The following is a 24,199-nucleotide window of genomic DNA, read 5'->3' as shown; positions in this document are numbered from 1 at the left end:
GGTGTCCGGTCTCATTCCAGCCACTACATACACATGACTTTGGTCTCTGTATTTGGTTCCAGTCTTGAGCCTGCCCTTGCCCATAAGCCAGACTGAGTGCCTAACACACACTGCCCATAAGCCCACCCCACTTCGCCTCCTCTCTTCTTTTCTCCTCTCCTCTCTGCCCATCAGCTGGTTCTGAAACAAACAGCAACCTAACCTAACTGAGGGCTGACCCCATCTGTCTTGTCAACTTCAGTTCAGTTCAGTTCAGTAGCTCAGTCCTGTCCGACTCTGCGACCCCATGAATCGCAGCACGCCAGGCCTCCCTGTCCATCACCAACTCCCGGAGTTCACTCAAACTCACATCCATCGAGTCGGTGATGCCATCCAGCCATCTCATCCTCTGTCGTCCCCTTCTCCTGCCCCCAATCCCTCCCAGCATCAGGGTCTTTTCCAATGAGTCAACTCTTCACATGAATTGGTCAAAGTATTGGAGTTTCAGCTTTAGTATGAGTCCTTCCAATGAACACCCAGGACTGATCTCCTTTAGAATGGACTGGTTGGATCTCCTTGCAGTCCAAGGGACTCTCAAGAGTCTTCTCCAACACCACAGTTCAAGAGCATCAATTCTTTGGTGCTCAGCTTTCTTCACAGTCCAACTCTCACATCCATACATGACCACTGGAAAAATCATAGCCTTGACTAGATGGACCTTAGTCGGCAAAATAATGTCTCTGCTTTTGAATATACTATCTAGGTTGGTCAAAACTTTCCTTCCGAGGAGTAAGCGTCTTTTAATTTCATGGCTGCAATCACCATCTGCAGTGATTTTAGAGCCCCCCCAAAATAAAGTCTGACACTGTTTCCACTGTTTCCCCATCTATTTCCCATGAAGTGATGGAACCAGACGCCATGATCATCGGTTTCTGAATGTTGAGCTTTAAGCCAACTTTTTCACTCTCCTCTTTCACTTTCATCAAGAGGCTTTTTAGTTCCTCTTCACTTTCTGCCATAAGGGTGGTGTCATCTGCATATCTGCTGCTGCTGCTGCTAAGTCACTTCAGTCGTGTCCGACTCTGTGAGAACGCACAGACGGCAGCCCACCACGCTCCCCCGTCCCTGGGATTCCCCAGGCAAGAACACTGGAGTGGGTTGCCATTTCCTTCTCCGATGCATGAAAATGAAAGTGAGGTCGCTCAGTCGTGTCCGACTCTTCACGACCCCATGGACTGCAGCCTACCAGGCTCCTCTGTCCATGGGATTTGCCAGGCAAGAGTATTGGAGTGGGTTGCCATTGCTGCATATCTAAGGTTATTGATATTTCTCCTGGCAATCTTAATTCCAGCTTGTGCTTCTTCCAGTCCAGCGTTTCTCATGATGTACTCTGCATATAAGTAAATAAGCAGGGTAACAATATACAGCCTTGACGTACTCCTTTGCCTATTTGGAACCAGTCTGTTGTTCCATGTCCAGTTCTAACTGTTGTTTCCTGACCTGCATATAGGTTTCCCAAGAGGCAGGTCAGATGGTCAACTTCAAGGACAGAGCAAATCTCTCTCTTTTGCCTGCCTCTCCTTTGACCTAGCTTCCATTGTGAGCACTTACCATGGGCCAGGCACTAAGAGCTCTGCCATGGTCTCTCCCTGCATCCCCTCTACAACCCACTGAGGAAGGTATGATCATTATCCTCATTTCTTACCAAGACTTGTCGCCACCGGCCCTCATGCCTATTTACCAGACTGGAGATACCAGACCTAAATTCTGTTAATTTGATAAGATAGGTTTTAGCTAGAAATTGCTCTTATATTGGGGCTTCCCAGGTGGCTCAATGCTAAAGAATCTGCCTGCCAAGCAGGAGATGAGGGTTCAATCCCTGGGTGAGGAAGATGACCTGGGAAAGGAAATGACAACCCATTCCATTATCCTTGCTTGGAGAATCCCATGGACAGAGTCTGGCAGGCTGTAGTTCATGGGGTTGCAAAAAAGAGTTGGACATGACTAAGAAACTAAACAACAACAATCTCTATACTGACTTTCAGCTGAGATATTTGGGGAGGGACATTAATGTTGATTTAGTGCTGACATTGTGGGTAGCATCTTCATTTTTATACATTACCTGACATCACTTCATAGATTTATTTGCTCACTGTCTGCATGCTAAATCACTTTAGTCATGCCCAACTCTGCGACCCCATGGACTGTAGCCAGCCAGGCTTCTCTGTGGAGTGGGTTGCCATGCCCTCCTCCAGGGGATCTTCCCAACCCAGGGATTGAGTCTGCATCTCTTATGTCTCCTGCACTAGCAGGTGGGTTCTTTACCACTAGTGCTACCTGGGAAGCGCGAAAAGCTTTGAGTTACTCACTATCTATCTCCACATAAAACAGAAGCTTTGCTGAAGGCAGGCACCTGGTCTGTCTTGCTCTCCACCATATCCCAGATTGATAACAGTACCTGGCTCATAAAAAGTGCTCAGGAAATATCCATGGAATGGATTCACAAGAACATCATAGCAAGTCTGTAAGAAAGGAGCATTAGCTCTAAGTCACGGATAAGGAAACTCACTTTGGGGACACTTGCCCAAGGTCATTCAGATAGGCCGTGCTGGTGATGAGCTCTAACCCAGGTCTCTGGATTTAAAGCTACTTATTTCCATCAGTCCTGACATCCCAAGAGAGCACGAGCATGAGAAAGTCCGCTACATGTATTGTCGTGAGCCCCCGACCTGCACACATCCCCAGGTAATGTTTGCTAAACTGGCACGAGGTTCCAGAGCCCAGCGAGGTGGTAGAGAGCTAGGCAGAGGGTGGGGCTGCATCTTGACTGCAGAAGGAGCTCGATCTCTGCCAGGGAAGATAACATTCCTGTCCTCCTGCCCGCCACCCGCAGACCCCAGGGATTCTCCTCCGCTGGTGGGTGTCCTCACAGCTTTGACAAGAAGACGTCCCCCTGCAGCCTGACTCACCCCAACTCTTCTCAGATGCTAAGCAGAGCTACTGCAGTAGCTCAGACGAAGGGCTTTGAATGTGGAGGTCACTCCCTGTGTAATGCCCATATAACTCTTTAATCAATTCCCTTCAAAGGCCTTGTTGGTCCCTAGGATGAGATCCCTAAGATGAGGCCAAGCTGCACGCCTGAGACATTCGCCCTGGTGCCTTGTCCCTGAGTCTAAACAGGTGTGTGGCCAGATGTCCCTTTCACCACAAAGGTCACCTTGGGGTGACAAGAAAGGCAGGAATGGTTCTCTCATAGTCTGAAGGAGGTTTGTTTGTACAGGGGCAGTGCCCTGGGCCTTCCCCTGCCCCTACCTCTCATATAACCCACGTGGGTCCTTATTATACATATGTTTTTGTTTAAAATGGTGCAGTTAACTTCCTCACATCCATTTTCTCGAATTTTGCGAGAGTGAGGCCCTAACTTCAAAGAAATCCTCAAACAATCACAGCCAAATGAGCTTGGCTTCTCTAGCAGAGGCCCCACAGTGTCTGCTCACATCCATAGATACCCAGCAAAGGACACCTAGTGACCCCAGTTTCATGAAAACTAGTATTACTAGAACCCTTTGAACTTGATTAAAGACTTGGCTTCCATATAATTCTGCCCTGGACATTTAATAAACAAGCAGTACAGTGATGTCCATGGAATTGAATCCTGAATAGCATCTCTGTGTGTTCTTCCAAGTAGAAAATTGTGCTGAATACTGGGAATAATAACATTGGTCTTACCTATTTAGGTCCTACACAGTCAGTGAAAATTAAAAAACAAATGGAGATTGAGTGCTATATTTTAATGTCCTCTACATAGAACATGAATATCAAATATCCTCTTTTTTGAGAGAATCTGAGGGGCAATACAAACTAAATAGACTGCAGATGGGGAAAAGGCAGAGAAGAATATGAAATGCCTGAATGAGAGTTTATAAATCACTTTTTTAGTAATCTGCATATTCCTAATTCCAGCTCATCCATATCTCTAGTTTCTTATCATTAACTGGACCACAGACCCTCTGAGAATCCAGGGAAAGCTACTGACCTTCTCCCCAGAGGAATGTATTTAAATATAATTTAAATATATTTTTTGGAGATTCCAATTTAAATATACTTCTGGGAGATCTGAGATCCTCATAAGTCTGAGATGAACTCCAGTCTAAGTATTGTTCTTAACACATTGTTGGTATAGTGTTACTTGGTAAATCCTTTTCAAGGGCTGTTTGGCGGGATCTATCAAAATATGTATCTTTTTACTGAGAACACTTCTCAGAATTTATGCTACGATACACTCATACAGGTGCAAAATGATATATGTGCACAGTTACTTTTGCAACCTTGAATAGAAAGATTGAAATAACCTAAATGTTCATCTCCAGGGGACATGACTAAGTAGCTGTGTGATGGAATAGTAAGCGGCTATTAAAAAATGAGGAAACCTTTTATGAAATGGTATTAAGCGATCTCTGAGGTATATTGTTTTATTTATTTATTTACAAAAAACTCTGGCCAAACCCTAAGGCATGTGGTATCTTAGTTCCCCAACCAGGGATCAAACCCAGTCTCCCTGCATTGGAAGGCAGAGTCTTAACCACTGGACTTCCAGGGAAGTCCTCTGTTTTATTAATAAAGGTTCAGAATTGTGTGTGTAATATGCTGTGTGCATGTGTGCTAAGTCATTTCAGTGGTTTCCAACTCTTTGCAACCCTATGGACTATAGCCCACCAGCCCCTTCTGTCCATGGGATTCTCCAGGCAAGAATACTGGAGTGGGTTACCATGCCCTCCTCCGTGGATCTTCCTGACCCAGGGATCAAACCTGTGTCTCCAGCACCTGCTGCATTGGCAGGCAGGTTCTTTATCACTAACTCCACCTGGGAAGCCCGTGTAATATGCTGCCATTTATATATTTTAGAAAGGAAATATATATAAACATTTATCTGTCTGCATAACAAACTATCTCTCAAAGAAAATAAAGAAACTAGTAACCTACATTGTCTCTTAGGTGATGAACAGGAGGTGGGAGGGGGAATTTTCTCTACATATCCTTTTGTACCTTTGTAATATGTACCATGTTAATGTACTACTATGCAAAAATTAAATCAGTTTTTAAGGTAGTTTTATTAAATCTATATAACTTAATACGATGCAGTCATTGAGAATGATGTTTCAGAAGAATGCCTCATGACTTGGAAAATTGGCACATATTAGATGAGAAAGGGCAGAAAATTGAATTATGAACTACTTATACTTACTTCTTATTCTTCCTTATGATTATATGCCTACCTATATTTTCTAAATTGCAATAAAATCAGTCAGCATTTATTAAAAAGAAAAAGACTCCTTGTCCAGATGACTTGCAAGTCAGAATCTCCAGCCTACACCTTCTCCAAATGCCAGTCCCATACTTGTACGGGTTTTGGACAGCCATGAAATCCAGGTGGCTCAAGCTCAGCTTCCTCCACTGGCAACCCCTAAGTCTTCATCTTCTTTAGTTGTCAGTCAGTTAATAACAATTACTAGACAACTGAAATCAGTCATCTTGACCCCTTCCTCTCTTGGTCCTCACCCAGCCCCCCACCTTCTAGCTACAAACTGGCCACCAAGTCCTTTGATGCTACTCCTATGATCTCATCTCTGATGGGTTCCTCCTTCCAAATTTCTGCTGCTCCTCCCTGAGGTGGGACCTCACCAGCTCTCATCAAGATCTAGTCTTTCCCTGGCTCTACTGAGGCATATTTACTGAGGTACTTCTGCTCCCCTGAGAGTACCCAGTAAGGTAAAGACCATCCTTTCCATGTGACACTCAAAGACCATCACGGTCTCCCCCAACTTAACCTCAGAGACTCGGCCCTGACACTCTTCTATCACTGCTCTTGCTCTCCGGTTGTCACCCTGAGCAGCCCACATAATTTTACACCTCTGTTCCTTCTGCCCAGGATACCAGCAATCTCCTCTGTTTAAAAAACTCCTTATCCTCCTTTCAGACACAGCTGAAGTGTGCCCTTCTCAGTGGATGCTTGCCTGGTCTTCTTTCCATCTCGTACAGCAGAATTCATCACTGTGCTCCCATCCAGTCCGTAGCCTAGGCAACCCTACTCCCTGTACAGTGCCAGAATTCACTGTACATGCTAGCACACCCTCCAACATGTAAGCTCCCCTATAGCAGGACATTATTCATCTTTGTAGCCTCATACCTTGGCACCAGATATGGAGCATAAACAAAGCACGGTAAACTGCCTTTGAGTAGAAAGTACAGTGAAATTGATAGGAAAATTATCCCAAATAAAATTTTACTTTATATACAACTTCTTGGCCACAAATCTAATGCTGCAGTAAAATCCAGTTGCTTTAGTATTTAAGCCCTGGACTGTTTGACACAGGATATTTTACAATATTTGCCTAGCAGTCTTCACACGCAGACACTTCACAATGAAGGAAACAAGTTGATGATACTAATTCACTTCAGCGGTTAATTTACATTGTACTGGCCTGCACATCCGTATATTTATTTAATGCCCAGAGCATTAGTCTTTCATTCACAAAGCTCAAAAGAAGATGAACAGACTCCACTAAAACTTTTCAAATATTTTCCAGTCAGGCTAAACAAAACAAAGAACATTTCACCAGAAAGGCATGCTTTTGTTTAAATGATTACTAAGTTAAAATTAGGGGTAAAACCAAGGACATTGTGCAGTGACATGTTTAGATTCAGTGTCCCTAAAGGAAAAAAAATCAAAAAGATACCCTTACTCTTAGTTTATAATAAAATATAAACCAGTCTTCCATGGAAGGCAGACATTTCCTTTCATGGGGTTGGTCTCCAGGCCTATGGGAGTGCATCAAATTAACCAGACAACACTCACTGTCACATAAATTTTCCTCAGTGTTGTAGTAGACAAAGGAATTTCTCAGTGTGGATGTGTTTGTTTTACCTCACTTCTGGGTCCCTAAGTCAAGCAAGCATCTGTCAACAGCTTTTTGGTGGCAGTGAAAAAGTTCCCCCAATTCCCACTCTCAGCTTTCACTTTCAGGGAATTAGTGAGTCTGTCTTTGTTCCCGACTTTGACAAGTACCTGATCAGGTCTCCCATCTGTCAAAAGGTAGATTACTTGTGTTTCTTCATCAGCAAAAGCAATTTGCAGGGCACTCAGGGTGTTTGTGGAACTTCCAATCTACAGAAAAGAGAGAGAGAGAGAGACATACCAAGTGTATACTTCAATCTCAAAAAAGATCTCACAAACAAGTGTTATTCCCTGCCTCCAAAAAGAAAAGAAGGTATTTGTGAAATAAAAGATAAATTTAAATTATATTGAGATAATAACTTCAGCCCAGGAATTCAAGAAGTCGAATCCTTGGATGTATCATAAAAGTGTCTATGCAGATAGTCCCAGGAGAGCTAGAAGCTGGGACAATGGATTTCTTGTCCTATTGACAGAGCTCTTAATTCAATTTTATCTTTGTGTGTTTCTGTGGGAGGCACTAACTCAGTTACTGTTCATTCAGCTGTCAGCATGGCTTAAACACGCAGCCTGAATACACTGGGTGGGGACCATGTTTGTTTTCAACCAGGATTGATTCATGACACCCAATATTCAGCAAACACAAGTGTGGTGTCAAGAGCAATCTGGAGGTACAGGAAGCTGTAAAACTGTAAAATTCCTGCAGCTCTGTCCAGGGATGGAGAGAACTGTCACTCCACAATAAAAAAGAGCCAGACAAACAGCAAGTATGTGACTTTTGTTACATTCATGAGAGAGCTCAGATCACAGGGCAACCAACTGGCCCAAAATCTGGGTAGAGGTGGGCATCTGGAGAGTCAGGGGGGGATGCAAGCCCTGGCTCCTGGGACAGGATGCAGCCAGACACTGAAGGAGAGCTGGGTTGGGGTGGCTGGTGAACCAGCAGAAGCTGCGGGTATATATTGGCAAGAGAGCACAATATGGGGGCATCAGAGCTCTTTTTTTCTTTTTAAAGTTTTATTTACTCATTATTATTCAATTTTATTTATTTATTCACACCGGCCGTGCTGAGTCTTTGTTGCTGCATGCCGGCTTTCTCTAGCTGCAGTGCATCCTCACTGCGGTGGCTTCTCTTGGAAGCACAGGCTCGAGGGTGAATGGGCTTTGGCAGTCATCGTGCGTGGGCTTACTTGCCCCATGGCATGTGGGATCTTCCTGGACCAGGGATCTAACTGGTATCTCCTGCATTGCAAGACAGATTCTTAACCAGTGGAATGCCAGGGAAGCCTGGCATCAGTGCTCTCTTGAAGACTGTTTCACCACAAACCCCACAGGGTATTCACAGGATAGACTGAGAGAGCCTAGAGGAAATCTCCTTCACAGGGCAGAACTGAGGGAGAGATTCAGTGACTCAGGCACATCCACAGAGACCCTGCTCTTTCTCCCTGCAGAACAAAAGCTTTTGTGTGTGTGTGTGTGAGGTAAAGGGCAGTAACGAACATACTAATCCTCAGGGTGCTGGTCAAAACCCAAGAAGGCTGGGGAATGGAAGAGGAAATAACAAAGTCCCTACACCTGCAGAAGGAGCAGGCCTACGTTCTGGGCTCAGAGGTACTGACAAAGCCACACCCCTGAGACTCCTGGACACCAGGCCCGACTAACACTGAGGCTTATTCAGAAAACACGCATCCCTGTTACTCCCCTAGAAACAGCAACTAACAAGCAACCTGCAAGAGAAAAGTTTTCTCTGAAGCCCAGTGTAAAGGGAAAAATCAAAAGCTGAGTGTGGAGCAGACAAACTTCTGGTACATCATCTCTCACCCTAACACAAAACATCACTACAATAATGTGAGGGCTATGGTGCAAACAGACCAACCCCAAACCCAGTCCAACTCTTAATTAGATTAATTTAACCCACACCACAAAAGAAAGGCATGCTCTTTTCCAGGCATAAAAAATATTTATCTCAGTCTCTATATACTGTATATGATGTCTAGCTCTTAACAAAAAATTTGTTGGTTGGTCCAAGTGCAGTGGTGTTTACAATTAATTGATCACAGCCAGTTACAGATTTCCTTGTTCCTTCTCCACTCCCACTGCTTCACTTGACTAGCCTTAAAAAAAAATAAATAAACAAAAAAAAAATTTTGTTGTTCATTGTTCAGTTGCTAAGTCATGTCTAATTCTGTGAACCCATATACTGAAACACTCTAGGCTTCCCTGTCCTTCACTATCTCCTGGAGTTTCCTCAAATGCTATCCACTGAGGCAATGATGCCATTCAACCATCTATGTCACCCCCTTCTCCTGCCTTCAATCTTTCCCAGCATCAGGGTGTTTGCCAATGAGTTGGCTCTTCATATCACATGGCCAATGTATTGGAGCTTCAGCTTTAGCAAAAAATAAGCATATCAAATAGAATATACAACATACTATCAAGAGACAAAAGTACTCATCAGAAACAAACTCAGATGACACAGATGCGAAAACCATCTGACAGAAAATTTAAAATAACTGTGATTCATACATTAAATCACCTCTAAAGACCAGGTAGGTAATTTCAGCAGAGATGGAAATCTTAAGAAATAGCAGAATGGAAATGCTAATAATGAAAAACACAGTAAGGGGACTTCCCTGGTGATCTAGTGGTTAAGAATGCACCTTGCAATGCAGGGAACACAAGTTTGATTCCTGGTTGGGGAACAAGATCCCAAATGGCAGAGAGCAACTGAGCCCCCAAGGCACAACTACTAAGCCAGCGTGCTCCCCAGCCCAGGCATCACAGCTAGAGTCTGTGTACTGCAATCAAAGATCTTGATGCAATGAAGACTGCATTCATGCATGCACTCATGATGCAATGAAGATCCTGTGTGCTGCAATAAGACCTGACACAGCACAACAAACAAAAATAAATAAATTTAAAAATAAACAAAAAATGCAATAGGAATATGAAGAAATCTTTCAAAGAGTTCAAAGTGCAGGTGTCTCTATATATCAACAGGGATTGGTCCAGGAACCTTTCTCCACAGATACCAAAATCTGCAGATGCTCAAGTCTGTTAAATAAAATGACATAGTGTTTGCATACAACTAATACACATCCTCCCATCTACTTTAAATCTTCTCTAGATTACATATAATATCTAATACAGTTTAAATGTTATATAAATGGTTGCCAGTATGCAGCAAATTCAAGCTTTGCTTTTTAAAAACACTTTCCAACATAAATCACAGCAGGATCCTCTATGACCCACCTCCCAGAATATTGGAAATAAAAGCAAAAATAAACAAATCGGACCTAATTAAAATTAAAAGCTTCTACACAACAAAGGAAACTATAAGCAAGACGAAAAGACAGCCTTCAGAATGGGAGAAAATAATAGCAAATGAAGCAATTGACAAACAACTAATCTCAAAAATATACAAGCAACTCCTGGAGCTCAATTCCAGAAAAATAAATGACCCAATAAAAAAATGGGCCAAAGAACTAAACAGACATTTCTCCAAAGAAGACATACAGATAGCTAACAAACACATGAAAAGATGCTTAACATCACTCATTATCAGAGAAATGCAAATCAAGACCACAGTGAGGTACCATTTCATGCCAGTCAGAATGGCTGCGATCCAAAAGTCTACAAGCCATAAATGCTGGAGAGGGTGTGGAGAAAAGGGAACCCTCCTACACTGTTGGTGGGAATGCAAACTAGTACAGCCACTATGGAGAACAGTGTGGAGATTCCTTAAAAAACTGGAAATAGAACTGCCATATGACCCAGCAATCCCACTGTTGGGCATACACACCGAGGAAACCAGAATTGAAAGAGACATGTATATCCCAATGTTCATTGCAGCACTGTATATAATAGCCAGGACATGGAAGCAACCTAGATGTCCAACAGCAGATGAATAGATAAGAAAGCTTTGGTAGATATACACAAAGGAGTATTACTCAGCCATTAAAAAGAATACATTTGAATCAGTTCTAATGAGGTGGATGAAACTGGAGCCTATTAGTAGGCCAGAAAGAAAAACACCAATACAGTATACTAACACATATATATGGAATTTAGAAAGATGGTGAGGATAACCCTGTATGCAAGACAGCAAAAGAGACACAGATGTATAGAACAGTCTTTTGGACCCTGTGGGAGAGGGCAAGGGTGGGATGATTTGGGAGAATGGCATTGAAACATGTATATCATATGTGAAACAAATTGCCAGTCCAGGTTCGATGCATGATACAGGGTGCTTGGGGCTGGTGCACTGGGATGACCCAGAGGGATGGGATGGGGAGGGAGGGAGGAGGGGGTTCAGGATGGGGAACACATGTACACCCATGGCGGATTCATGTCAATGTATGGCAAAACCAATACAATATTGTAAAGTAATTAGCCTCCAATTAAAATAAATAAATTTATATTTTTTTTAAAAAGAAACTTTCTGGAATTAAAAAAAAATCCATCTGGGGTTGGTTGAATCCATGAATGAGGAACCTGTAGATACAGAGGAATGACTGTAAGTTCAAAATATCCAAGGAAAGAATTAGAGAACATGAATATAGAGCAATAGAAACTATCTAAACTTAAATGCAAAGAGGAAAAAGAACAAAACAGAAAAGAGCATCAGAGAGCTGTGGAGCAAATGGTCTGGTATATGCTTAATTGGAAACAAAGCAGAAAAGGGAAAAAGAGGGTAGAAGAAATATTTGAAAAAATAATGGTTGAGCATTTCCCAAAAACAATGACAGATGGACCCAAGAAGGTCAGATAACATCAGGTAAGATAAATAAATGACCTAACACTCTGCCAGTGTGGTAGCTAAGAAAGCCAGGTAGTGAGCTGGGACTTTCATGCCCACCAACTGTAACATGTCCTCCCTGCGCAATGATGTCCATTCCCACTTAGCAGTGAAAAGGCGTTCCTCCCCATCAGGTTTCAACAGAGTTCCAATGGGGAACCTGAATTTCAACCTGCACCCAGAAGTATGAGGCAGGGCCCACCTACTATACCCCGATAGAACAGTGTCAGACAACACCAATAAACTAAATAGGAGGTTAGAATAATATCCAGAGTCTCATAAACATAAGACAAAAATGTCTAGGATTCAGTTAATACTCCTTCATACCAAGAACCAGGAAGCTCTCAATCTGAAATGAAAAAGATGATAGCAACAGCAAGAAGACAGAGATGTTAGAATTATTTGATAAAGATTTTAGAGCAGCTGTGAAAAAAATGCTTCAACTAGAAATGACCAATGATCTTAAAACAAATGAAAACTAAAAACCATCAGCAAAGAAATAGAAAGTCTCATGAAAAAAATAAAAGACATGAAGGAGAACCAAATGGAACATTTAGAACTTAAAAATACAATAACTGAAATTTTATAAATTCTCTGACCTATGCCAGCTGACCACAGCTCAGTGATATCAGCACATAGCACATTCAGAATACCTGGGTAGTGTCCTGAACTGACTTGGTTGATTTCTGGACCATATCAGTCCAAAGACTAATAGAGGAATCTGGTGTTCTTGGAAATGAATTTTACACATTCAGCAAGCAAGCAAAGGTACTTCAGTGAAGGGTTTTGAAGAGAACAGAATCACAGTGTAAAAAATGATCTGATGTATTTTTAGCCATTTAGATGAGACTGATTCTATTCATTAGCAATTTTTATATAGAGGAAACTGCTAACGTTTTCATAAATGGGCTGAGACTTGAGCTGAGGGCAGTGTTGTCAATAGAAGCTTATCTAAATGTTAGATATTGACTAAAGCTGACTGTGGCTGAGATCATGAACTCCTTATTACCAAATTCAGACTTAAATAGAAGAAAGTAGGGAAAACCGCTAGACCATTCAGGTATGACCTAAATCAAATCCCTTATGATTATACAGTGCAAGTGAGAAATAGATTTAAGGGCCTAGATCTGATAGATAGAGTGCCTGATGAACTATGGAATGAGGTTCGTGACATTGTACAGGAGACAGGCATCAAGACCATCCCCATGGAAAAGAAATGCAAAAAAGCAAAATGGCTGTCTGGGGAGGCCTTACAAATAGCTGTGAAAAGAAGAGAGGCGAAAAGCAAAGGAGAAAAGGAAAGATATAAGCATCTCAATGCAGAGTTCCAAAGAATAGCAAGGAGAGATAAGAAAGCCTTCTTCAGTGATCAATGCAAAGAAATAGAGGAAAAGAACAGAATGGGAAAGACTAGAGATCTCTTCAAGAAAATTAGAGATACCAAGGGAACATTTTATGCAAAGATGGGCTCGATAAAGGACAGAAATGGTATGGACCTAACAGAAGCAGAAGATATTAAGAAGAGGTGGCAAGAATACACGGAAGAACTGTACAAAAAAGATCTTCATGACCCAGATAATCATGATGGTGTGATCACTCATCTAGAGCCAGACATCTTGGAAAATGAAGTCAAGTGGGCCTTAGAAAGCATCACTATGAACAAAGCTAGTGGAGGTGATGGAATTCCAGTTGAGCTCTTGCAAATCCTGAAAGATGATGCTGTGAAAGTGCTGCACTCAATATGCCAGCTAATTTGGAAAACTCAGCAGTGGCCACAGGACTGGAAAAGGTCAGTTTTCATTCCAATTCCAAAGAAAGGCAATGCCAAAGAATGCTCAAACTACCGCACAGTTGTACTCATCTCACATGCTAGTAATGTAATGCTCAAAATTCTTCAAGCCAGGCTTCAGCAATACGTGAACCGTGAACTCCCTGATGTTCAAACTGGTTTTAGAAAAGGCAGAGGAACCAGAGATCAAATTGCCAACATCTGCTGGATCATGGAAAGAGCAAGAGAGTTCCAGAAAAACATCTATTTCTGCTTTATTGACTATGCCAAAGCCTTTGACTGTGTGGATCACAATAAACTGTGGAAAATTCTTCAAGAGATGGGAATACCAGACCACCTGACTTGCCTCTTGAGAAATCTGTATGCAGGTTAGGAAGCAACAGTTAGAACTGGACATGGAACAACAGACTGGTTCCAAATAGGAAAAGGAGTACGTCAAGGCTGTATATTGTCGCCCTGCTTATTTAACTTATATGCAGAGTACATCATGAGAAACGCTGGACTGGAAGAAACACAAGCTGGAATCAAGATTGCTGGGAGAAATATCAATAACCTCAGATATGCAGATGACACCGCCCTTATGGCAGAAAGTGAAGAGGAGCTAAAAAGCCTCTTGATGAAAGTGAAAGAGGAGAGTGAAAAAGTTGGCTTAAAGCTCAACATTCAGAAAACGAAGATCATGGCATCCAGTCCCATCACTTCATGGGAAATAGATGGGGAAACAGTGGGAACAGTGGCTGACTTTATTTTGGGGGGGCTCCAAAATCACTGCAGATGGTGACTGCAGCCATGAAATTAAAAGACGATTACTCCTTGGAAGAAAAGCTATGACCAACCTAGATAGTATATTCAAAAGCAGAGACATTACTTTGCCGACTAAGGTCCGTCTAGTTAAGGCTATGGTATTTCCTGTGGTCATGTATGGATGTGAGAGTTGGACTGTGAAGAAGGCTGAGCACTGAAGAATTGATGCTTTTGAACTGTGGTGTTGGAGAAGACTCTTGAGAGTCCCATGGACTGCAAGGCGATCCAACCAGTCCATTCTGAAGAAGATCAGCCCTGGGATTTCTTTGGAGGGAATGATGCTAAAGCTGAAACTCCAGTACTTTGGCCACCTCATGCAAAGAGTTGACTCACTGGAAAAGACTCTGATTCTGGGAGGGATTGGAGGCAGGCGGAGAAGGGGACGACAGAGGATGAGATGGCTGGATGGTATCACTGACTCGATGGAAGTGAATCTGAGTGAACTCTGGAGGTTGGTGATGGACAGGGAGGCCTGGCGTGCTGTGATTCATGGGGTCGCAAAAAGTCGGACACGACTGAGCGACTGAACTGAACTGAACTGAACACGACCTTTGTAAGTAAAACAAATGTCTATGTGAAGCCATGGCCATCCTTGGAGATCAAAGCAGTTTCTTAAGCATTTCTATCCTGATCTTTGTTCTTCTCCCAGACCCAGCCTCCTTCTTACCTTAATGTCTCTAATCCAGGCCTGGGCCCCTTTCAGATTATCCTCATTGATTTCAACAAGTTTTTCCTGCCAAGCACTGGCTTGAGCATCAAACTGCACAAAATTGAATTTCTTTTTATGTTTCAACTGTTCCTGTAAGGGATAATTATTATTTAGCAATAAAAATCATTTAAGTGTGAGAAGGGATTAGGACAGGTCATTGTTTGATACATTTTAATCACTATGATTTCTTTTTTCAGTTGTAGAAGCTAAAAATTACATTCAATAGAAAAAAATCTTATCTAGTACAAGAGGCATTTAAATAAAATTTACATATAGTTTGGACATTAAACTTTTACAAGTGTCTATATGTATGAACATATATCAGATATATGTTTAAGCTTATATATATATATAAAATATTACATTATTTTTCTTTAATACTGACATTAATGGTATACTGAATATGCACACTAAATGCAACATGCTTAAAGAAAAAAAGAAATCCAAAATCGTGTCATCACTTTTTGGCAAGGCTATTATTACAGTTGCAGATTTGTTCACTTGCCTTCCATCAGCCCATATTTCTCCAGTAGAAGTTCACCAAATTAAAAATTGTGTTTTGTATTTGTCAAACACTCCCTGTAACTGTTTTCTATGGTGTATACTCACTTGAATACCACCAGCTCATGACAGTACTCTGACACCCATTTATAGGTGTGGAAACTAGGAGGCAGGGAGTGTTAGTAATCTGCTTCAGGTTGCACAACTCAGAGATGGCACAGGTGGAATAAGGACCAGACGCTCCTGACCAACAGCCTGCCCTCCCCCCACACATCAGTTCCGGAGCCAGTACATGTAGCATCCCTAACACTCATTGGAAATTTAAAATAAACATGCCCAGCTGAAGAGTATCTGGAAAATAATGAAGGCATGGGCATGCCACAGATTTCAGGATAGAGCAGACCTGGGACGATGGACATAGAAATTCACTTAGCAGCCTGTACATTACAGGAAGGACCCACTGACCCAAGGATCTACTTGCGAAGAACGGATGACTCTCACTGGCAAAAAGGATCCTTTTTCTGAAGTGGCTTTCCTGTGGATTTCTAAGTACAAAGCTGGCCTGAGCATCTCTCATAACCACTGCAGGTCATGACTGGTGGAGATGTACTCATGATGCACAGGTGTCCAGGTGCCTGATCCCTACAGTACCATCTCACCTGTATGAGCTGGATGACCTTGTTCTTCACCAGGTCCAGTTTCCCTGTCATTGAGTGAGACGTGTCGATGAGGATGTAGACACAATCACTAGGTACTTTTCCAAAGAGGCCTCGACTCCCATCCTGTAACCATTTAATCCTGGGCAGGAAATAGTTGAAAGCGAATGGTTAGAGCCTGTGGCACTGAGAGCATCTTCCTAAAAACTTTATGATACATCTACAGAGGAAAATCAATAGGGCAGAAAAATAAATCCAATACTGGGCTCCAAAGCCAAAAGTAAATTACTTCCTGTCATCTGATATTTTGAGGCCTTTAGCTATGACTTCACACCATTTATTCTTCTAACCCTGCTGACTGCAGTCAAGCTAGTAATGCCAGCACATTCCTGAAGCTTCAATGAAGCTAATGGATAGAATCAAGCAACCCCATATCCCAACAATAATCAAGTGCCACTTGTTGTGTAAGCAGGACTGCTTCTGTGGTCCATGCTCAGGGTCCCATCACAGATGTAAATGGTTCAGGAAGTTCATGGTGCAGGCAAAGTCTGGAAGAGAGGGCAGGGCAGATATAAAAATACTTGAAATTGAGTTCAGAGTTCAGCAAGCCCCAACAACTAGACTTTATAGGGCAAAACACTGAAGAGAGTGCTGCAAATGAGAGAAAGCGGGTTGGGGAGTGATGGAAAGAGAGACAGAAAAGGACAGAATGTGCTCCAGAGGTCTGCAGGATGATTCTCTAGAGATTTTGGCTAAGTTATGATCAGGGCATGCATGTGAAAAAACTACTGAAGTCAGAGAATAAATCACCAAAAAAGGAATAGCTGGGCCAATCCCTCAAAGCTTACACAGGCCTGGGAATAGCTCATCTTCCAAGCAGTCAGAGTTGAAAGGCCTCCATAATGTATGTGGCATCAAGTAGAGTCCTCACAAGGGTATTGCTTTAGTAATAGGACCCAATGAATCCTGGACTAAAATGCCTCCTTGTTAGCACTATGCTAACATAACTTAAAAGCAAGTCCCAGAGTAACTTAACTGCACTCCAAGTAACTTATCTGCATCACATAAAACACATTTTGAGAGATGATATGGGGAGGGAGGTGGGAGAGGGTTCAAGATTGGGAACTCATGTACACCTGTGGTGGATTCATGTCAATGTATGGCAAAACCAATACAGTATTGTAAAGTAAAAAAAAAAAAAAAAAATAAATAAATAATAAAAATATAACAAAATCCAGTTACCAATAATGTTACATTCAAAATGTTTAGAATTCAGTAGAAAATTATCAGGCACATAGAGAAGCAGGAAAATATGATTCATAATCAGAAGAAAAACAGATCAACAGAAACAGACCTCAAAATGACACAGATGATGGAATTCTCTAAAAAGGATGCTACACAGCTATTATAAACATAACTCATCTGTTCAAGAAGATAAAGTAGGAATAGAATGAGGAGAGGAATGGAAGACATAAAAAAAAATCCTCTGAGGAAAAATATACTATATGCTATTAATAGTAAAGTAGACACTAGCAGAAGAAAAGATTAGGGAACTTTAAGAAAGACATAGCAATAGTAAACAGTTAAAAATAAAATACAGGGAGAAAAAAGGTTTAAAAATTATAACAGAGGATAAGCCACCCATGGAACAATGTCAAGGAGTCTAATATATGTGTAATAAGAAACTAAAGAGGAGGGAAAGGGGATAGAAAAATATTTGGAGAAATACGACCAAACGTTTTCAATTTTGATGAAAATACACCTACAGATCCAAGAAGCTCAAAGAACCCAAATAGACAGAAAAAAAAAAAAAAGATACCAAGACACATCATAATATAATGGCTGAAATCTAGTAATAAAAAAATCTTTAAGGGAGCCAGAGACAACATAAGAATAACAGGTGATTCCTCATCATAAATTATGCAAGTCAAAAGAGAATGGAGAAAAAATTTTAAGGTACTGAGAGATAAAACTGTAAAACTAGAATTCTATACTTAGCAAAAATATCTTCCAAAAATAAAAGTAAATTCAGAAGTTTCTCAGACTAAAATAGCTGAGTAATTCATCACCAACAGACGTGTGCTGGATCTATACAAAAAGAGTAAAGAGCAACATGAATGTCAAATATGTGAATAAGTACAAAATACATTTATTCTCATTTTGAGTCTATTTACAAGATAATAGATTATAATGTATTTTGGGCTTATAGCATAAGTAGAAGTTAAGTGTAGAACAACAATAGAAAATACCGAAAGGGAATGGAAGTTGGAAGACTTTCATGATGTGCATGAAGCAATTCATATTGTTTTAAGGTAGACTGTGATAAGCTGGGGCTTCCTGGTGGCTCAGGGGTAAAGAATCTGCCTGCAATGCAGGAGCTGCAGGAGACATGGGTTCCATCCTTGGGTCGGGAAGATCCCCTGGAGGAAGGTATGGCAACCCACTCCAGTATTCTAGCCTGGAGAATCCATGGACAGAGGAGCATGGTAGGCTATAGTCCACAGGATCACAAAGAGTCGGACATGACTGAAGCAACTTAGCATGCATGCACGTGTGATAAGTTAAGGACTTATATTGTAAATGCTAAAGTAGTCACATCACAACAAAACAAAACAAAGAGGTAGTTAATAAGTCAATAGCGGAGATAAAATGGAATTATTAAAAAATCTTCCAACAAAAGAAAGCAGAAAAAGTTAAAAAGGGAACAAAGAACATGTGTGAGAAGTAGAAAACAAATAGCAAGATTTTAAGTTTAAATCCAACCGAATCAATGATCACATTAAATGCAAATGATCTTAACACTCTAATGAAGTCAGAGATGGTCAAATTGGATTAAAAATAATACCTCTATATATTCTACCAATGAAAGGCCTAGTTCAATATACAATACATATAGGTAAATGAAAAAGGGTGGAAAAAAGATAAATCCTACAGAAAAAAATCAAAAGAAAGCCAGAGTAGCTATACTGATTTTAGACAAAGCAAATCTCACAACAAAGAATTTACCAAAGATAAAAAGGGACATTTCATAATAATAAGGGAGCTGATTCATCAGGAGGACATATGACCACAAGTGTTCATGTACTGGCTAATTGAGCTTCAAAATACATGAAGAAAAAACTGATAGAACAGAAAGAATTGGACAAACACAAAACTATACTTGGAGATTCCAGCACTCTTCTCTCAATAATTTACAGAACAATTAAGCAGAAAATCAGTAAGAATATGGAAGATTTGAATAATACTATCAACAAACTTGAGCTGAGATAAAGTCCACTCCACCCAAAGAAAGTTTTTTCTTCATATTCTGGGCCACAAAACAGATCTCAATATAAGAACTGAAATAAAACAGTATTTCTCCAGCCACAGTGAAATTAAAAGCTATCAGAAAAATCCACAAATACTTGGGACATGAACAACACATTCCTAAATAACCCTTCGGTCGAAGAAGAAATCAAAGGGGAATTAGAAAATGTTTTGAGATGAATGAAATGAAATACAACATATCGAAATCTGTGACAGATAGCTAAAGCAGTACTCAGGAAAATTTATAAAATTAAATGCTTATATTAGAAAGAAAGGTCAAAAGCAGTGATCTAAGCATCTATCTCTAAAAACTTAAACCCAAAGTAAAGAGAGAGGAGGAAATAATAAAGATTAAGAGTAGAAATCAATGGCATAGAAAGGAGGAACCCTACAGAGGGGGAAAAAAAAAAAAATGAGACCAAAAACCAGTTCTTTGAAAAGACTGAGAGGATGGATAATCTCTAGTCAGACTTACTAGAAAACAAAAATGACATAAATGACCAGTGTCAGCTTTATGTGTATTTAAAGAAATTGAAGGCCCAGTTTAAAAAATCCTTCCCGTGGTGACTTCCCTGATGTTCCCATGGCTAAGACTCTGCACTCCCAATGCAGGAGACCCAGGTTTGACCCCTGGTCAGAGAACTAGATCCCGTATGCTGCAAATAGGGAGTGTGCATGCCACAGCTAAAGATCCTGCACCCTACAATTAAAAGTTCCTGTATGCTGAAACAAACATTGAAGATCCTGCATGCCACAATTAAGACTACAACTAAATAGATAATAGTAAAACATTAAAAAATAATAAAAACTCAAAAATCTTCTCAGAAATAAAATCTCCAGGCCGAGACGGCTTCAATGGTGAATTCTATGAACATTTAATGGAGAGATGATACAAATTCTCTATGAAGTCTTCCAAAAAATAAAGGGGGAGAGAAAACTTCCCAACCATTGATACTTGGTGGGAGGAGGACAAAGAGACTCCAGAGCTGCCAGCTGGGGTATCGTCAAAGCAGCATCCTTTTCCCCAGATCTGAAATCCAAACTACTCTCCTCATGGAGTCAACTCCAAATCTTAAGCACAGCAGACTCCAGACACAAGGATTAATTTTTCTGTGTAATCATCTCTAGCTGGGTTTTGAGAAATTGAGGCTATGCAGAGCATACATGGGGTAGACAGCTGTTTGCAGCTTGTGACTTAATTTTTTTTAATTTTATTTTTTAGCTTGTGACTTTATAACAGAAAACATGGAAAGAGTGAAGAAGCTCAGACAACAAGCTACTGCAGGCTGGGGACTAGACTAAACTTATTAGATTTAGTGTCTAGTCTAATCCAAAAAACACATTTGTAAATGGTATTATTATTCCCACTTTATAAATGAGAAAGCTGATACTCACAGACACTGACTAACCTGCCCAGGGTCGTGGCAGACGGCAGACTGGGATTAGAATCCAGCTCCATCTGACCTTAGGGACTATGTACCTAAGTGCTAAGTTAGTCTAGAACTGTCTGCTGGCATTGGGGAGGTGAAAGCATAAAGGTGGGTCACCCCATGGAGCTGATGTTGAGGTCACAGCACTAGTACACGAGACTATGAGCATTACCAGATTTTAAGAACTAGCAGGGCTGAGGGGGGGGGTCACATGAAATTATTTTTAGCTGATTCCTAAAATGTATATATATATTATTTCATTGTATTCAAATGTTTCACAGCAGTGCTTTGAAATATAATATTCAAGAGTACAGAGGAGGGGTGTTATACAGTCTTATATTCACCTGAGGTCCACAAAAAAATGCAAGACAAAGCAGAAGCATTCCTTTGCTTCCTACAGTGATGCATAAGCAACGTGATAACTACATTTTTGCTGCTTTTCAGCATCTACACTGGCACCAAGGCAGCTCAGAGTCTGCATCCTAACATCCCCTTTGGTTATGAACAACCAGGCCAACAGCAAATTGTCAGATGGCAGCCCTGACTTAACAATGTTTACTGGCCATTTCTCTTGCTTGAGCTTTAATTTACCAAGCACTCAAGCAAATTTGAATTTCAAAGGAGGCTGGACCACTTGTACCTTCGTGCAAGTACACCAACCTCCTCTGGATCTGGGCCAGGACTGCGTGAACTCTTTCACTGAACCACGTGTACTTCTCCTTGGTGATGCAGACGTGGACCAAGCTCCCATCCTTCCAGGGAGCGTGGACGAATCTGCCACAGTATTTCGCATGGACTGTCTTCCTGTTGGTCTCCTGAGGAAAGACAGGACAGAAGCCGCTCAGAAACAACTAATGGAAAGCCCTCAGAAGGCACCTCCGCCTCTGCCTTATTTAGACAGCTGCTAGCCCTCACTTCCACTGCAAGATCATTCAACAGTTGGTTAAAGCAAACATGTACCACAGCCTGCTTCATACAGAGCCCTGTGCTGGATGTCATGAATGACAGTCAGAAAGACATGGGAAATCTCATCTGTGCCCCAACGAATCTAATGTTTCCAGCAAGGAGACACCAAACACACACAGTGATTCATACCCACATAGAAAGTAGCAAGGTAGAGTACCAGGCACCCAGTACCTGGTCCTGGGTTGAGACAGTAATGACTGGACAAGTTCTGGCAAAGAAGAAAGAGTTCACAGTGGACTGGAGGGTTAAGGAGATCCACAGGAGGTGGATTTGAGACACTCCAAGTGTCTTTCCATTGTTACTCCCAGCTCCAAAGGAAGAAAAGCACCCAAGAACCCCATTCCACATCTAGCACCCACTCCTGGACATACAGAATGGGTCTAAGCACAAAAGCTTCCCACAGAGAGCTTTCAGGTCTGTTTCTGTCACTCATCCAACCAGCTTATAAATGCATTAAGCACCACTCCACCAGGCCCTCTTCTAGGCACCAGGACAATCCATGAATGAAGACCAAAATTCCTACCTCTATGGAGCTCACAAGACCAGGAAAAGAGCCAGATGATAAAGCAATAATCATCTAGCAGATTAGAGGATGACAAATGCTATAGAGACAAACAAGCCAAGGAAGGAGAGCAGAGAATGCCAAGGGACTGGGGAAGGGTGGGGGCAAGTTGAAACCTAGAAGGGAAAGCCTCGAAGAGAAGGTGAAATATGAGTGACACCTGAGGGAACAAAGCGTGTGCCCATTTGAGAGTCTAGGGGCAATCTGAGGACACAGCCAGGACAAAAGCCCTGAGGTAACCGTTTGCCAAGCAAGTTTGTGGACTTTGAGGAAGGGCAGTGTAGCTGAAATACAGCAAGTGAGGGAAAGCAAGATGAAGCTAGAGGAGCAGGAGGAGGAGGAGGGCTGTAAAGCCTGCTCACTGATGGAAATCACCCTGGCTTGTCCTCTGAGTGAAAAAACGAAGCATCCAAAGGCTTCCAAATTCTTAGTGACAAAAAAATTTTAAATTGAGATAAAATTGACATTTAACATTATAATAATTTCAGTGTACAACATAGTGATTTGATATATGGATCTACTGTGAAATGATCAAGAGGGATTTTAGGAGTCAGGGAGGAATGGAGGGGGCTCAGAGAAGGGAGGCAGAATCCAGGGGTCCAGGGATGACTGATGGGAGCAGGGTGGAAGCGGTGATGGGATCAGTGCTGATGCTCCCAAGGCAGGCAAGAAGGGGAATCGTGTCTCCACTGCAGTGCAAAGAAGGGACGAGGAACGCGTCGTCTCTCTCAGTCTGATCATGTGCTCCCTACTCTGAACCCCGTCACGAGGCAGTTCTCAACTGTGCTTCATGCATTTCCAAATGGAAACACACAAGACCAAAAGTTATGTGAAAACAGGTGTCCAGCACCAGAATGTCCAAATGGGGAAAGCCCAGTGTTGAGAGCCCAGCAGATCTGAATTCAAACCCAGCCTCCACCTGCCACGAGATCTCAGGTAAAGTCATCTAACCTCTCAGAGGCCCTGGGACTTCATTTGCACATCTGTGATATGAGAGCACAAATATTTACCTTGTATATAAAGCAGGTAGGTATTTCATAAATGCTCCTTTCTGACCCACAATGTTGGTGATGAAGAAAACATGGAAGGCAACATCTAGTGGGCATCTCCTAAAGTGCCAGGCACAGTGCTCAGATATGCGATTTTCAAATTTAGACTTTACACCAACCCATGTTACAGATTTGGAGAGAATCAATCAGGTTAAATTATCTGTTCCACAGCTCATATTTAGTAACTGGTAGAAACAGCATTTACACCCAGGTCTTCTCATTCAAACCTGGAATGTAGTCAGAACCTTACATGGAACAACTGACTGGTTCAAAATTGGTAAAGGATTATGACAAGGCTGTATATTGTTATCTTGTTTATTTAACTTCCATGAAGAGTACATCATGCAAATACTAAACTAGATGAACCACAAGCTGGAATCACGATGGCCAGGAGAAATATCAACAATCTCAGATATGCAAATGATGCCACTCTAATGGCAGAAAGTGAGGAGGAACTAAAGACCCTCTTATGAAGGTGAGAGAGGAGAGTGAAGAAGCTGGTTTAAAACTCAACATTCAAAAAACTAAGATCATGGCATCCGGTCCCATCACTTGAAGGCAAATAGATGGGGAAACAGTGGAAATAGTGACAGACCTTCTTTTCTTGGACTCCAAAATTACTGCAGATAGTGACTGCAGCCATGAAATTAAAAGACTCCTGGGAGGGGGGTTCAGGATGGGGAACACAAGTACACCCA

General features: G+C 41.6%; 1 protein-coding gene across 1 annotated transcript in view; it reads right to left on the bottom strand.

Annotated features, from left to right (window-relative positions):
- The window catches only part of VWA3B (von Willebrand factor A domain containing 3B), a 179,413-nt gene that overhangs the window by 90,013 nt on the left and 65,201 nt on the right, over window positions 1-24,199 (bottom strand). Inside the window, exons 9-12 of the mRNA XM_052649405.1 lie at window positions 21,585-21,739; window positions 16,192-16,330; window positions 14,990-15,121; window positions 7,046-7,144 (exon numbers count right to left, since the gene is read on the bottom strand). Of these exons, the coding sequence (XP_052505365.1) occupies window positions 7,046-7,144; window positions 14,990-15,121; window positions 16,192-16,330; window positions 21,585-21,739 (525 nt within the window). The remainder of the gene's footprint in view (window positions 1-7,045; window positions 7,145-14,989; window positions 15,122-16,191; window positions 16,331-21,584; window positions 21,740-24,199) is intronic.

This window comes from Budorcas taxicolor, chromosome 11, assembly GCF_023091745.1.
Source record: "Budorcas taxicolor isolate Tak-1 chromosome 11, Takin1.1, whole genome shotgun sequence".
Classification (NCBI taxonomy): Eukaryota; Metazoa; Chordata; class Mammalia; order Artiodactyla; family Bovidae; genus Budorcas; species Budorcas taxicolor.
The sequence above is the reverse complement of the archived record's forward strand: the minus strand, read 5'-3'. Positions and strand labels throughout refer to the sequence as shown.